This window comes from Heptranchias perlo, chromosome 33, assembly GCF_035084215.1.
Source record: "Heptranchias perlo isolate sHepPer1 chromosome 33, sHepPer1.hap1, whole genome shotgun sequence".
Lineage (NCBI taxonomy): Eukaryota > Metazoa > Chordata > Chondrichthyes > Hexanchiformes > Hexanchidae > Heptranchias > Heptranchias perlo.
The window spans coordinates 20,317,160-20,330,466 of NC_090357.1; the positions used below are offsets into that span (position 1 = coordinate 20,317,160).

A 13,307-nucleotide genomic window follows, 5' to 3' on the forward strand; every position below is an offset into this window, starting at 1 on the left:
AAACTGTCAAATTTCTCAATATATTTGGCAGTATTCAGAATGACAGTTGGTGACAAGATCACAGTGAATACAATCTGCTCACCTGCATCTTTTCTTGTGCTAGTCACGCTTAAGTATCAAAGAACTTTCTGTACAATGCTGTCAAATGGAGTTTTATTTCTTCAAGCAGCAACTCCAAGCAGTGAAGGGGGCCTTTATGTACAAGGAGGGCTTTAAGTGGTCTTTACCAATGATTGTGATATTTTTCTATAAAAAGGTATAATTTTTAAACGAAAATGCCACTGCCTTTAGGTAATTTTATCAGATCTTAGATTTATTCACCCACAAGATGAAAGTTACCCACTGGTGAGGAAACATGAAACATCTAAAAAAGCTCTACTATTACAGAGAACATATAAAACATGAAAAAGAGGGCGTGAAAGAGCCATCGAGCCCACCCGAATCAGTTAACAGTTTAAAAATGCATACAGAGTACCCACACTACCATTTAAAATCTATTATTGCCCTTTTTTTTTTAATTCGTTCATGGGATGTGGGCGTCGCTGGCAAGGCCAGCATTTATTGCCCATCCCTAATTGCCTTTGAGAAGGTGGTGGTGAGCCACCTTCTTGAACCGCTGCAGTCCGTCTGGTGAAGGTTCTCCCACAGTGCTGTTAGGAAGGGAGTTCCAGGATTTTGACCCAGCGACGATGAAGGAACGGCGATATATTTCCAAGTCGGGATGGGATGTGACTTGGAGGGGAACGTGCAGGTGGTGTTGTTCCCATGTGCCTGCTGCCCTCGTCCTTCTAGGTGGTAGAGGTCGTGGGTTTGGGAGGTGCTGTCGAAGAAGCCTTGGCAAGTTGTTGCAGTGCATCCTGTAGATACTACACACTGCAGCCACAGTGCGCCGGTGGTGAAGGGAGTGAAGGTTTAGGGTGGTGGATGGGGTGCCAATCAAGCGGGCTGCCTTGTCCTGGATGGTTCTTCTCGAGTGTTGTTGGAGCTGCACTCATCCAGGCTAACGGAGAGTATTCCATCACACTCTTGACTTGTGCCTTGTCGATGGTGGAAAGGCTTTGGGGAGTCAGAAGGTGAGTCACTCACTGCAGAATACCCAGCCTCTGACCTGCTCTTGTAGCCACAGTATTTATATGGCTGGTCCAGCTAAGTTTCTGGTCAATGGTTACCCCCAGGATGTTGATGGTGGGGGATTCAGCGATGGTAATGCCATTGAATATCAAGGGGAGGTGGTTAGACTCTCTCTTGTTGGAGATGGTTATTGCCTGGCACTTGTCCAGCGCAAATGTTACTTGCCACTTATCAGCCCAAGCCTGGATGTTGTCCAGGTCTTGCTGCATGCGGGAACGGACTGCTTCATTATCTGAGGGGTTGCGAATGGAACTGAACAATCTGCAATCATCAGCGAACATCCCCATGTCTGACCTTATGATGGGGGGAAAGTCATTGATGAAGCAGCTGAAGATGGTTGGGCCTAGGATACTGCTCTGAGGAACTCCTGCAGCAATGTCCTGGGGCTGAGATGATTGGCCTCCAACAACCACTACCATCTTCCTTTGTGCTAGGTATGACTCCAGCCACTGGAGAATTTTCCCACTGATTCCCACTGACTTCAATTTTACTAGTGCTCCTTGATGCCACACTCGGTCAAATGCTGCCTTGATGTCAAGGGCAGTCACTCTCACCTCACCTCTGGAATTCAGCTCTTTTGTCCATGTTTGGACCAAGGCTGTAATGAGGTCTGGAGCAGAGTGGTCCTGGCGGAACCCATACTGAGCATCGGTGAGCAGATTATTGGTGAGTAAATGCTGCTTGATAGCAATGTCTACGACACCTTCCATCACTTTGCAGATGATTGAGAGTAGACTGATGGGGCGGTAATTGGCCAGATTGGATTTGTCCTGCTTTTTGTGGACAGGACATACCTGGGCAATTTTCCACATTGTCGGGTAGATGCCAGTGTTGTAGCTGTACTGGAACAGTTTGGCTAGAGGCACGGCTAGTTCTGGAGCACAAGTCTTCAGCACTACAGCCGGGATGTTTTCGGGGCCCGTAGCCTTTGCTGTATCAGACTATTGAACCAATCATCCGATAAATCCAGGTAAGTTCCCACTTTCCTCTCCCCAAGAATTTTCCACTGTTTAAAGCAGACGGGACAAGTGAAAATCAACCCCATGGACCCATTCATCTATATTACACTACAAACTATCGAATTGTTCTGAATTACTACCAGCATGCACATTTGTCATATCTATGAATTTAAGAATGGTTCTAATTAAACCCTCCTCTAGATTATAAACAAAAATGATCAACGGCAAAGGATCCAATACAGAGCCCTGCAAAGGTCCATTCCTAATCAGGCTCCAATCAGATCCACTCAGTAATAACAAACATTTTAGGAAGGATGTGAAGGCCTTTGAGAGAGTGCAGTAAAGATTAACTAGAATGGTTCCAGGGATGAGGTGAGGGACTTCAGTTACGTGGATAGACCGGAAAAGCTGGGGTAGTTCTCCTTAGAGCAGAGAAGGTTAAGAGGAGATTTGATAGAAGTGTTCTAAATCATGAAGGGTTTAGATAAAGTAAATAAAGAGAAGCTGTTCCCATTGGCAGAAGGGTCGAGAACCAGAGGACACAGATTTAAGGTGAATGGCAAAAGAACCAAAGACGACGTGAGAAAATACTTTTACGCAGCGAGTAGTTGTAATCTGGAATGCGTTGCCTGAAAGGGTGGTGGATGGAGATTCAATCGTGGCTTTCCACATTGATGGAATTGGATAAACATTTGATGAGAAAAAATTTTCAGGGCTATGGGGAAAGAGCGGGGGAATGGCACTAACTGGATTGCTCTTACAAAGAGCTGGCACAGGCTCAATAGGCTGAATGGCCTCTTTCTGCACTGTAATGCTTCTATGAACCTTCTGCTAATGTGATTTCAACCAACCACATATCCAACGTAATAACTCTCCTTTAACAGCACTAATTCAATTTTCTTTAAACTTGTGATAATTAACAAGATGTGCCCTTGAAATAAGAATATCAAATCCACTTTTCAGTCTAAAAAGGGAACAGCTTATGAGATTCTTTCCAACAGCAATGGCACCATGTCAAGTATTGAGACCTTTGTAATGAAGTGACTCATATAAGACTTCTATACGAAGACCGCACATTTGAAGTTCTTCAGAACTGATTGTGAAAATACTATCAGTTTTGTATGCCGCTGCCACCTTGAATACAGAAAGAGCCTTTTTTGATCACAGTAGGAATTCCATGTTAACATCCTGACCCCAATATCAGCAGCAACAACTTACTTTTATATTGATCCTGCAATGCAGCTTAACAGCCCAAGGTGCCTCACACTTTTGGGTAAGACCCAGGACAAGAGGGAAAGAATTACAGGAGGTGAACAAATGTTTGAAGGAGAAGTTTGAAGGTAAGAATGGCTAAAGTAAGGTGAAAGGGAGAGAGTAGGAAGAAGATAACTAAAGACTCTCCCATTGATGCTTGGGAGTGTAGGGAGAAGAGAACACATAGTAGACCAGAACTCGATGAGCAGGTGGATAGGGGGCTGACGGAGTGATAGGAAAGGGCAAGTCTTTGGAGGGATTTGTAGAGCAGGTCAAGGATTTGGAAATCAAAACAGAGAGATGGGGATCAGATGAAGGTCAGTCAGCATACGGATAATAACTTTGTTGGACTTTGTTTGGATTGGGATGCAAACAATGGAGTTCTGGATAAGCTGGACTTCATCTTAAGTGGTGTTCAGAAGGCTATTACAAGAGGAAAATGGAAAAATTGAATTTAAAGTGCTAAATGTTCCAATGAGAGTTTCAGCAGGAGTGAGGATGATATTGCGGAGTCAATCTTGGAGATGGACTGGATGTGGGATCTGAAGCTCTAAGGGTTAAGCAAGACATAAAGATTGCACATTGATGTATTGATCTTCAATATGTGTCCAAGTAAGGTGATTTAACTCAGAAGCTCGGGGAAAGGATTTTCTGATGGGTGCTAAACAAGATGGATTACTTCTGCAATAAATTGGTGGGCTTATCTACATGCAAATCTCAAAAGATCACTAGAATATACATCGCATAATGCAACACTTAGGCCCAGAAATTCCTGAAAACTTGTGCCATACTAATGGCGCATCTATGGTGTACGCCTTTATTCTAACATAGATGTTCCAGGAAATTATGGCGAGTGATTTACATTCGTTTTCACAACACGTCAATGCTTCTCGGGCAATTTGCGCGGCTCTACTAGAGCCATTGCCAAAACCCTAAAAATTGGATTATGCAAACTCCGCCCCCATTCAAATCAGAGGTGATCGTGAATTTATTGGATTAATGCTACTTTAATCACCACTTGCAGAAGCGTTGTTGCAGAAAGGCACTCGTTGATTCAAATAATTGCAAAGCTTAGTTCTGGGCACAGCAATTAAAGGTTGGACGGGTATTAAAAACAAAATTTGCTTTATGAAATAACCCATTGTTCATTTTATGATTATGTAAGAATTACTTATTCTGGATGCTACAATTCCTGGTCCTCATTAAAAATTGTAAAAATTACACTTCCTATATCGCAATGGGATGAGAATTCTTGCTAAAATGGACATTACTAACAGCACGTAGGATGGATAGTTGATAATTTTTCTAAATTTACAGACAGAGATGTAACAGTTTCACAGTTAATGTTCATTCCTGATTGTTATTTTCATTGTGTAGGATTTAATATAGGTATAACCCAAGATATGTTTGATCTGGAACTAAATAGAAGAAAATCTCTACAATAGGTGCTAGCAAAAACTTCAGACACGTAAATAAAAACTTTGGATTAGGTTTATCTTACAAATAGGATGATCACTCCTTAGTGAGTTTATAAGACACAAGACGACATTAACTGATATTAGTTTTAATGAAATAAGTCCATTCTAATTTGATTGGAATTAATCATTTTTATATTTGTAATATTGCTAAATATATGCCATAAATCAAAAGTAATTAATAATGTTACAGACCTTAAGTTGCTGGACTGAGGTGATGATTACAAATATATACGGTGATTAAAAATTGAGTAAAGGACACTTCTGAGCGGTAGCTCCTTGGATCGCTGTAGCAATCCAAGGAGCTACCGCTCAGAAGCGATGAGTTTGCAGGCAACTTTATGGCTTTGTATCTGCACTGGAGAATGAAAGAAAAAAAACCGGTCTTACTTATAGTGACTGTCATCAATAATGACATTGCAGCAAATTCCTGGCCTCAGTATCTGCAACATTCTGGTATTCTTTAACTAGTTTACAGAGTGATCGGCATAATTAGACTATAATAGTGCTCGAGGCCATTCAATCTCAAAATTTTAAGACTACATTCCTAACTAGATTTAATGAAACCTATGGAAATTACCAAATATGATTTAGAAGATAGCTGTCAATCTGAATGAAATAGATCTGAATGAAATAAAAATCTCATATTAGCAATCTCGCAGGAACACTTGCTGAAATCTCCAGCGCGCTCGCTGGAACCTGCTCTTCCATTTACCCTGAAATAAAGGTGAACCCTCTTGGTCTCACCGCTATTTCTTGAGCAATTTCCAGGCCCATATCTACATGTAATTAAAAGAAATAGAAGGCAAGTTATCACACTGTGGAAATGACACTATTCCGTTAAAAAATGGAAAAAAAGGACAATTTTTTCTGCTCTTTGCTTGTTAGCCTGTCTTGCTGATGAAACATTGGTCTCTAAACTAAGTACATATGATGCACAGTAACAAAAAAAAATTCATAACAGTAAACAGTTCAACCATTTTGAGGGACATGATGCATTTCAATTAAGATATCTTGTTATTTCATCTCACTGGTTTATTTCGTAAGTGTGGATTTTGTTCCTTGCTGATTCATCTTTTTTGATGGGCCTGCTTCCCTCCGATGAGTGCACATACCACTCCCTCTTCGCTTGTTTTTTTTTAATCTCTAGTTTTCCTTCGCCCTTTTCCCTACACATTTCAGAAGCCAAGAGGTCAGGTTTATCTTCCTGCTCCCCACTACTACCACTGCTGTTCTTCACCTGCTGAGAGGTGACCTGCAATAACCCTGCAGAAATTCATTTTAATTTTCCTTTTCCACAGCTGTATGGCTGAAACTGCTGAATTTCCAAAATGGGTAGGAATTGGGGAGGGGAATCCAACCTGCATTCCATTACAGGCTACACACTACAGGCTACAAGCTACTACGCTCCAATGCATTTTTTGGCCTTTATTTCAAATCACCATTCATTGTGCTAAGTGATCTCATATTAATAGTCTACAGAAGAAAATTACACTATTCGGACATTGCTATAATCACATTCAAGTGGCCTTAGGTGCAACACTGGACCTCTGCAATACCCCAAACATAATGCCAAGAGGATTTCCCTACAGCTGTCTGATAGTGCTCCATGGTGCCATTTAAAGGGATAGGGAGGAAAAATATAAACAAAGCCAAGTATATTGATGTGCTTACAGGTAATGTGGTGCTAACATTGCTTAGCTTTGACAAAACAGAACTTAAAAGGTGTCCAGTGCTGCCTTCTATATTGAGAGCACTGGGAGCCATACATCTGCATACCTACAGATCCAGAGACTACTGAATTCCCCCTCAATTATTTAAATCAAAGCTTCAGAAGTAAATTCCTTCCAAAATTGATAATGCTGGTTTTATTTTTTCTATTTGTAAAAATCTTCTGCCAGACTTTTAAAAAATGGCACCCTAATTAACTCACAGATGTGCAAAATAAAAGTAATTTGAATACCCGAACTTGTGTTAATTATTGCAAATTCTTCTTTTTGGGTTCCCAGTATGCAGTGATGATGCCATGACTGTTAAGTTGAAAAATCAACAGCACAAAAGTAAAAAGCAATTGTGCTAAATTAAGTTTAGAAAACTTGCAACTTGAATGTCTCAAAAAGCAAACCCATTTAAAAACCATACAATTTTTGCTTGAGTTACTCATTTTACTAAGTAGCACATATTTCAACAGAATGCAAGCTTTATGTACATCATTTAATGAGTTCTGGAAGATTGTAAGCTGCTGCTGGCTGTAAGTGTTATTTCACATATATGTGAATTATTTGTTTTTCACACATGAATGGTATTGGTCCTGTGGGCAGTGAAATAACCAGACATGCCGACAGACTAAGCCACTTAAGAAAAAAATTCACTTTTTATCTGCTTCCTGTCAGCAGTTAACACAAGTACATATTATCTGCAGCAGTCTTCCGTGTAATGCCCCTAAAATTTTCTATATATGAATCATGAAGCAAAAATATAAAAAGGTAATACATTTGTCTTCAAAATATAAAAAAACAAAAAATGGGAAATTATTTTGTGATTCGCATGAATTTTGTTGGAAACAACAGATATAAACCAACAAACTACTGCAGAAAATAACAGCAATTTCACTGCAGTGCCTGTAATGTAATGATATTTCATTGTCCACTATAATGACAGACCATTATGCCCTTTTCACATGTGTCACACTTTTTCCAATGTTACCAATAAAACAGTCAACTCTACAGTTGACACAAACTCTTCTGGGTCATCATATATATTTGCTACTCTCTGACTGTTTTTGTAAAATAATGTTGCCAACTCTTAGGACCATGCCTTCCTGTGATTTGTTTCTGTGATATTTAACAAGCTCCATGGAACACTCTCCTCTCATTTGTTTGAACAGATTAAAAGCTAGTCACCTGCAGTATATATGTGCTGTGTAGCTTACCTGGAAACAACGGAGGCTCTTGTTCAGTCTCAGGAGACAGATGACTGAATCAAACCTCAAGTCTCACTTATTTGAAGTGAGACTCACTTGTTTTGGTTTGAAAATGTTACCTACTTAGATACATCACACTTATAAAAGCTAACACAGCTATTTAAAGGGATTTGATTTTTTTGTCTCACTCTTATTGATCACATCTCACTCCGAACATTTTCCCCACTGACAGCTCCTTGCAATGTATATAACCTTTAATTTCATGGGGTTAGGACTAACTAAAAACTAACCCCTTCCCCAATCGAATTATAGCTCTGGATTTCTCCATGTATTTATTTTACATTGCTCATTTGAATTTCTGGTAAGAATTCCTAAATGTAAGTCAAATGCTGTTTATCCCATAATCAAATTAAGGTCATGGGATCAGTTACCGACATACCATCCACCAAAATGATGCTAATATCACCTTCAATCCAGGTATTGGATCTCAAGCTACTGAAATAACTCAAAACATTTTCTTATTTGTTATTAATTCCACCAAACCTCTAACAGGGTTTCACAATTTTATCAAGTTGGTGTGAAATGGACATAATATTTCTGTGCATTAACGATCACTATGGTCATTTTTAAAGCATTTTCCAATCACAGGGCCAGTATATTGGCTCTATAACTGTAATCTTAACAATTCTTTAATTTTTTGGACACCAAACAGCAGCTTTGCAATGTACAGTATTTTGTGATGTTAAGCCGAAAGGTCCAACGTAGCTGAGCTGCTCATGTAAACTGGAGACTAAGAACAGCTTCAGTACAATACCAGCTACGCTAAGGAACTAGATTTTCAAAAAGCAGAGAAAAGTTCACAATTGCAGTTACAACTGACAAATTTACTTTAGCATTCCAAATAGGGCATGTTTTCCCAAATTCAGCCAGGTAACCCAAGACCTCGTGGGGTGTGTTTGAATTGTGTATCTTAGTAGAGTGGAAGAGTCAGTGCAGTCTATACATTAACTCCCCATTATTGCTGCTTTGTGATCACGCAGCGCAAGATATAATTTCAACCAAGTAAACTGAGCAGTGGTAATTTATCTATACTTCCTCATGTGGAGCCTGTTCAAGAATTCATGAAAGTTCTCTGACTGAGGCAGATATGCTGAAACAACAAGCTTTACCCTAGGATTCAAACACTTAGCCCAATTATACCGGACAATTGGTATTCATCCAACATCATCTTTAACACTACACTGGTACAAATTATGCGGTATAATGCTACCAACGTAATAGGATTTGGCAGCTTGGTGTCAGTAATAGAAACATCTGAAAGGGTGATCTTCCATTGTTCACAGTGTGATTGGGCTGAAGTTGATGGAGACATTTCTTAAACTAAATAAAGTAAAATTGAATAAGCCTCTGGATGCATACAGTAGTATCTTCAAATTTGTAATGCTAGAAAAGAGGTGATGGGATAGTCAGCTTTTTACTAATTAAAATTTTCTCCACAATTCAAGAGGTCAGTGAGCAAAGTTCCATGCATACATTACAGCACCTATGCATGGATGGGTGTCAGGTACCTCCATCTGTCAACAGCAGATAGTGCAACTATTTCCTTCTTGCATGGCTCTTAGAAATACCCACTTGCACTCTACATTAATTCTCTGTTTGGAAGGAATGCTTTGTTGATCAAACATTTACATCATTAAAAATAATGGGATTCCATGTTGCCATAATTTTCATGAAACTGATGCTCAATTATTGAGTTGAATACACCAAATGATATTCAATGGTAAAACACATTTTGATAGTTCAGAAAGTTATGTTAGGAAGGTTGGCCTTTGGCTAGCAATGCTTTAGGATCTGGTGACTACAATGACTACCTGATAACATTCTGAAACACTGGAGAGCAATTTAAAGTATCCTTTCAGTTTCCAATCAGTAACTTGGATGGAGATATCCTACATGCATATAGACTATAAATGCTTGTCCAATCCTGGCAGGACACATTTTTGTTCATACAATTTCTTAAATGGAAGCTGTTTCAGCATATTTAGTACATTAAATGTAGCTGTTCATCTTGTGTCCTACAACAACCATTTTTTTTCTCCATAGCCTTGGGGTTCATAAAATGAGAATACCTTACTTCACTGAAGTCTCGAATATAAATGGCATCCTTATGCAAGCAAAATTAACACTGCTGGAGTTGTCACCCAACATAAGCCTGAAATTCTCATCCAAAGAATAAATGTATTTTCTTGTGGCATAATATAATACCATCAAGAGAGACTAGTTCAAGTAAGCTGAGTACAACAGGATACATTCCCTGCCTACATGTGGTGGTGGAGATTGTCACAGATGTAATTTTAATGCAGTTTTCACAGCACAAACAATGTCCTTCTGAAATAAAAGGAAAACATTCAGAGTTATCAAACAAGTCTATCTTACTCCCTATACACCCATTTATGAACCATACAACTTGCATGTTATTAAGAGCAACTTTGTTTTATTTATGCAGTACCATAGATTGAAAAAAATATTCAACATAAAATTACTTCTATGCAGATACTATACCAGCCAAGCAGTCTCAAACACTCCAATTATCAATAAACATCATCAACCTATTGAGTCACAAGTATTATTTTGAAGCAGTGATTGTAGTTAAATTAAATGTTAATCATACTTTCTCGATTGTGTCTTATAGGAATACAAGTCCTAAGTTACTTACACTTAATAACCCTTTTTCTGAATATTGAAAATAGAATATCAAATCGACCAGTAAAAATTACAGGCATCAATTTTTTTCTCAATTATCACACCAGAGGTCCTAAAGGCAATTCCCTATTAACTGATGCATTAATGACATTGACAGCATTACCAATTATCACTCGTATGGACAGAACCACATAAAACAAAAACGGTAATAATTTACCCAGATATCCTTTCATCTGAAGGGTGCCTCTGTGTCGAGATGGCTATACTCTGAGAAGGATTGCATTAATAAAATCACTAACATTGAACAGAAGGAGTGCTCTATACTAAGGCTACACAGTGCAAGCAATGTTTACAAATTGGTCTATTGATACTCTTCTCTCAGACATGGATTTCCAAACATATTTTCTGACCATAACACCACAAAGATCAAACACCTTTATCTTTATTAATTCATTCAGACCAGCATATCCTACCACCTTTTCTAAATACTTCGATGGCTGGACTGATCCTCTCCTAAGAGGAATATGTTATACATCAAATAATAATTACATACCAATGACATTCTGAGGATCAGCAGAGTACAATAATATAACTGCACTGAAAGAATCCTTAACAATTCTAAAAATAAAGCAGCAAAAAGCGCAAATGCACCATTACACTCTCCTTTCCAGAGATAACCCCCTACTCTTCACGTATGATGCCCCATTCCTCCCCACAATACATCCAAATACTATTGGACAACTACCCCCGGAATAGTATCTCTTCTCCTCCTCCTTCTGCCCCACCCCACAAGAAACTTACAAAATCCTAGCCTTGTCCCCATAACCATCAATGCAGTTACAAATAAACCGAGAGACAGCACCTTGGACAGTGTCCAAGAATATGAGCGAAGTGCAAATTATTCTGTGGATCGTCTTGTAGCCGTGAAATATTCTCAGCATATTTACGTCATGATTCTGGATAACTAATTAATATTATTAACATTAAAGAAAAACAATTGTCATCGTCCACAGGAGCTGAAAGATAAAGTGAGCAAAATAGGATTTACCAGTTTTCACTTGTACCTGAGATGCGCTTCCCGAGATGACATAGCAATACATAGACTGTCATACAAATTATCTGCAGAGTCGAATTCCTGGGGGGGCGGGGGGCGGAATCTGCACGAAGTGTGGATAAACCCTGTCTCCCCTCCTACCCGATAAGGACTTACCAATATACCCGAGTCATGTTATTAATCCAACAAATACTCATGTTATTAATCCAACAATTACTGATCAACAACCAAAAAAATAGGAGCTGTACAGAATGACTCCAGAATGCCTAAGGGTGCAAAATATTTAGGGATTTCAAAAATAAAACATCGCAATATTGACAATGCAAAATTTTGTGAGTGACAAAATACAGGTGGAAAAACATCATCGTAATGTGGAGAAGGATAAAGAATTCAGTGAAACGAAGCAAATGTCAAACTTTTCATGCGTTTTAAAAAAATATTTTAATTGTCTGTTTAATTTAATGGGTTCGTGGTGCTTGATTTTAAATATACTGGATGGACTTCTTTTTTTTTCCCCCTACCTGAGGACGGCGTTTTCTCCTTGTCTCACCGTCACGTTGTCCATTGCTTTGGGGAAGTTGCTGTCGCTGCTCCGGACCGGCTCTCCTGCGGGCACAAGGAAAAGTAACCTGAGCGCGATCAACATCAGCCACCTGCCGGGGCAAAAGCCCGCCAACTGCCGCGTGCCGGGGCCAATGCCCCCCCTCGCCGGATAAAACACCACACACAGCCGCATGGCGAGTCCGAGCCCAGCCGAGCCTCCGCCACACAAAAAAAAAAATAAGAAAGCAACTTCCACAAACAGCAACCGGGTGCAGGCAAACTCCAAGCAAAAAAAAAAAAATTAATCCAAAAAAAATCTGTTTCCAAGCCAAGATCTGTCTGTCTGTATCCAAACTGTGCAGAGTGGAAATTTCCCCCAAGTGCTTCGTGTCACAAATCGCCAGAGATTGCAAGAGGAAAAGTCGAGGTTTTAAGAGGATTCTCTTCTTAAAAGGAAATAATCTGCTATAAACGCAACGCACAGGCAGTGCGAGCCAAAAAAAAAAATGTGCAAGCTTCTGTCAGACAGAGAGAGATGACAACAAGAATCAGTTGAAAGCCACTGCTTTCCTACACGGCTATTGCTCCAGCACCGCTATAACAGTCCTTCCCATTCCAGCATCGTCACACGGCAGCCGCCTCCCTCAATGACCAACACACTGGAGTTGCACTAGTATGTACAGCAGGTAACCCTTTCTTTCGCGTCTCACCACGACTCCTGCATAGCAGGAGAGCCATTTAACCCTTACATTTATACTCAAAAACACAGCAAAAAAAATCTTATTTATATATATATATATAAAAACAATTATTGACAATACTCAGCCATCCATTAACATGACTGAAATACAGAGCCAGCAGTGATTGAAACAGAAATCTTTCATTTGCCAATATCGTATTGCGACGGACAGCGATTTAAATCGAGTCCTGCATTACTACAATTGCACAGCGTGTCAGCAGTGAAATTTAACCCTTTGCTCACTACAGCTACCTTATATTGCATTAAATAACAGGTAATCCATTTAAAACCGTCTCACCACAATTGCAATAAATAATCAGCGATGACATTTAACCCTTGCTTTATCAGCAGCCCACTTTGTAAACAGCCACACAGCTGATGGACATGTTAACTTTTTAATTACCACAGCTGTCTGAAAGGCATACGACCAGCAGCTCAAATTTGTCACAAGTAATTGTATCCTTTCTGAGTTTAGTAAAACAGAAGACACTGATTTTCAACCCTTTTCGTTACAGCTGCAATACAG

The 13,307-nt window shown here is 39.4% G+C and overlaps 1 protein-coding gene across 5 annotated transcripts in view; it reads right to left on the bottom strand.

The window, feature by feature from the left end:
* Positions 1–12,687, bottom strand: part of opcml (opioid binding protein/cell adhesion molecule-like) — an 859,132-nt gene extending 846,445 nt beyond the window's left edge. For 4 of the 5 annotated variants that reach the window (XM_067971041.1, XM_067971039.1, XM_067971040.1 and 1 more), the window contains exon 1: positions 12,021–12,575. In XM_067971041.1, coding sequence (XP_067827142.1) covers positions 12,021–12,235 — 215 coding nt within the window. In that variant the 5' untranslated portion in view covers positions 12,236–12,575. Of the gene's footprint in view, positions 1–12,020; positions 12,576–12,616 lie in introns of those variants that run through there. The other variant, XM_067971042.1, reaches the window with a different exon arrangement.
* Between the last annotated feature and the right edge of the window lie 620 nt (positions 12,688–13,307).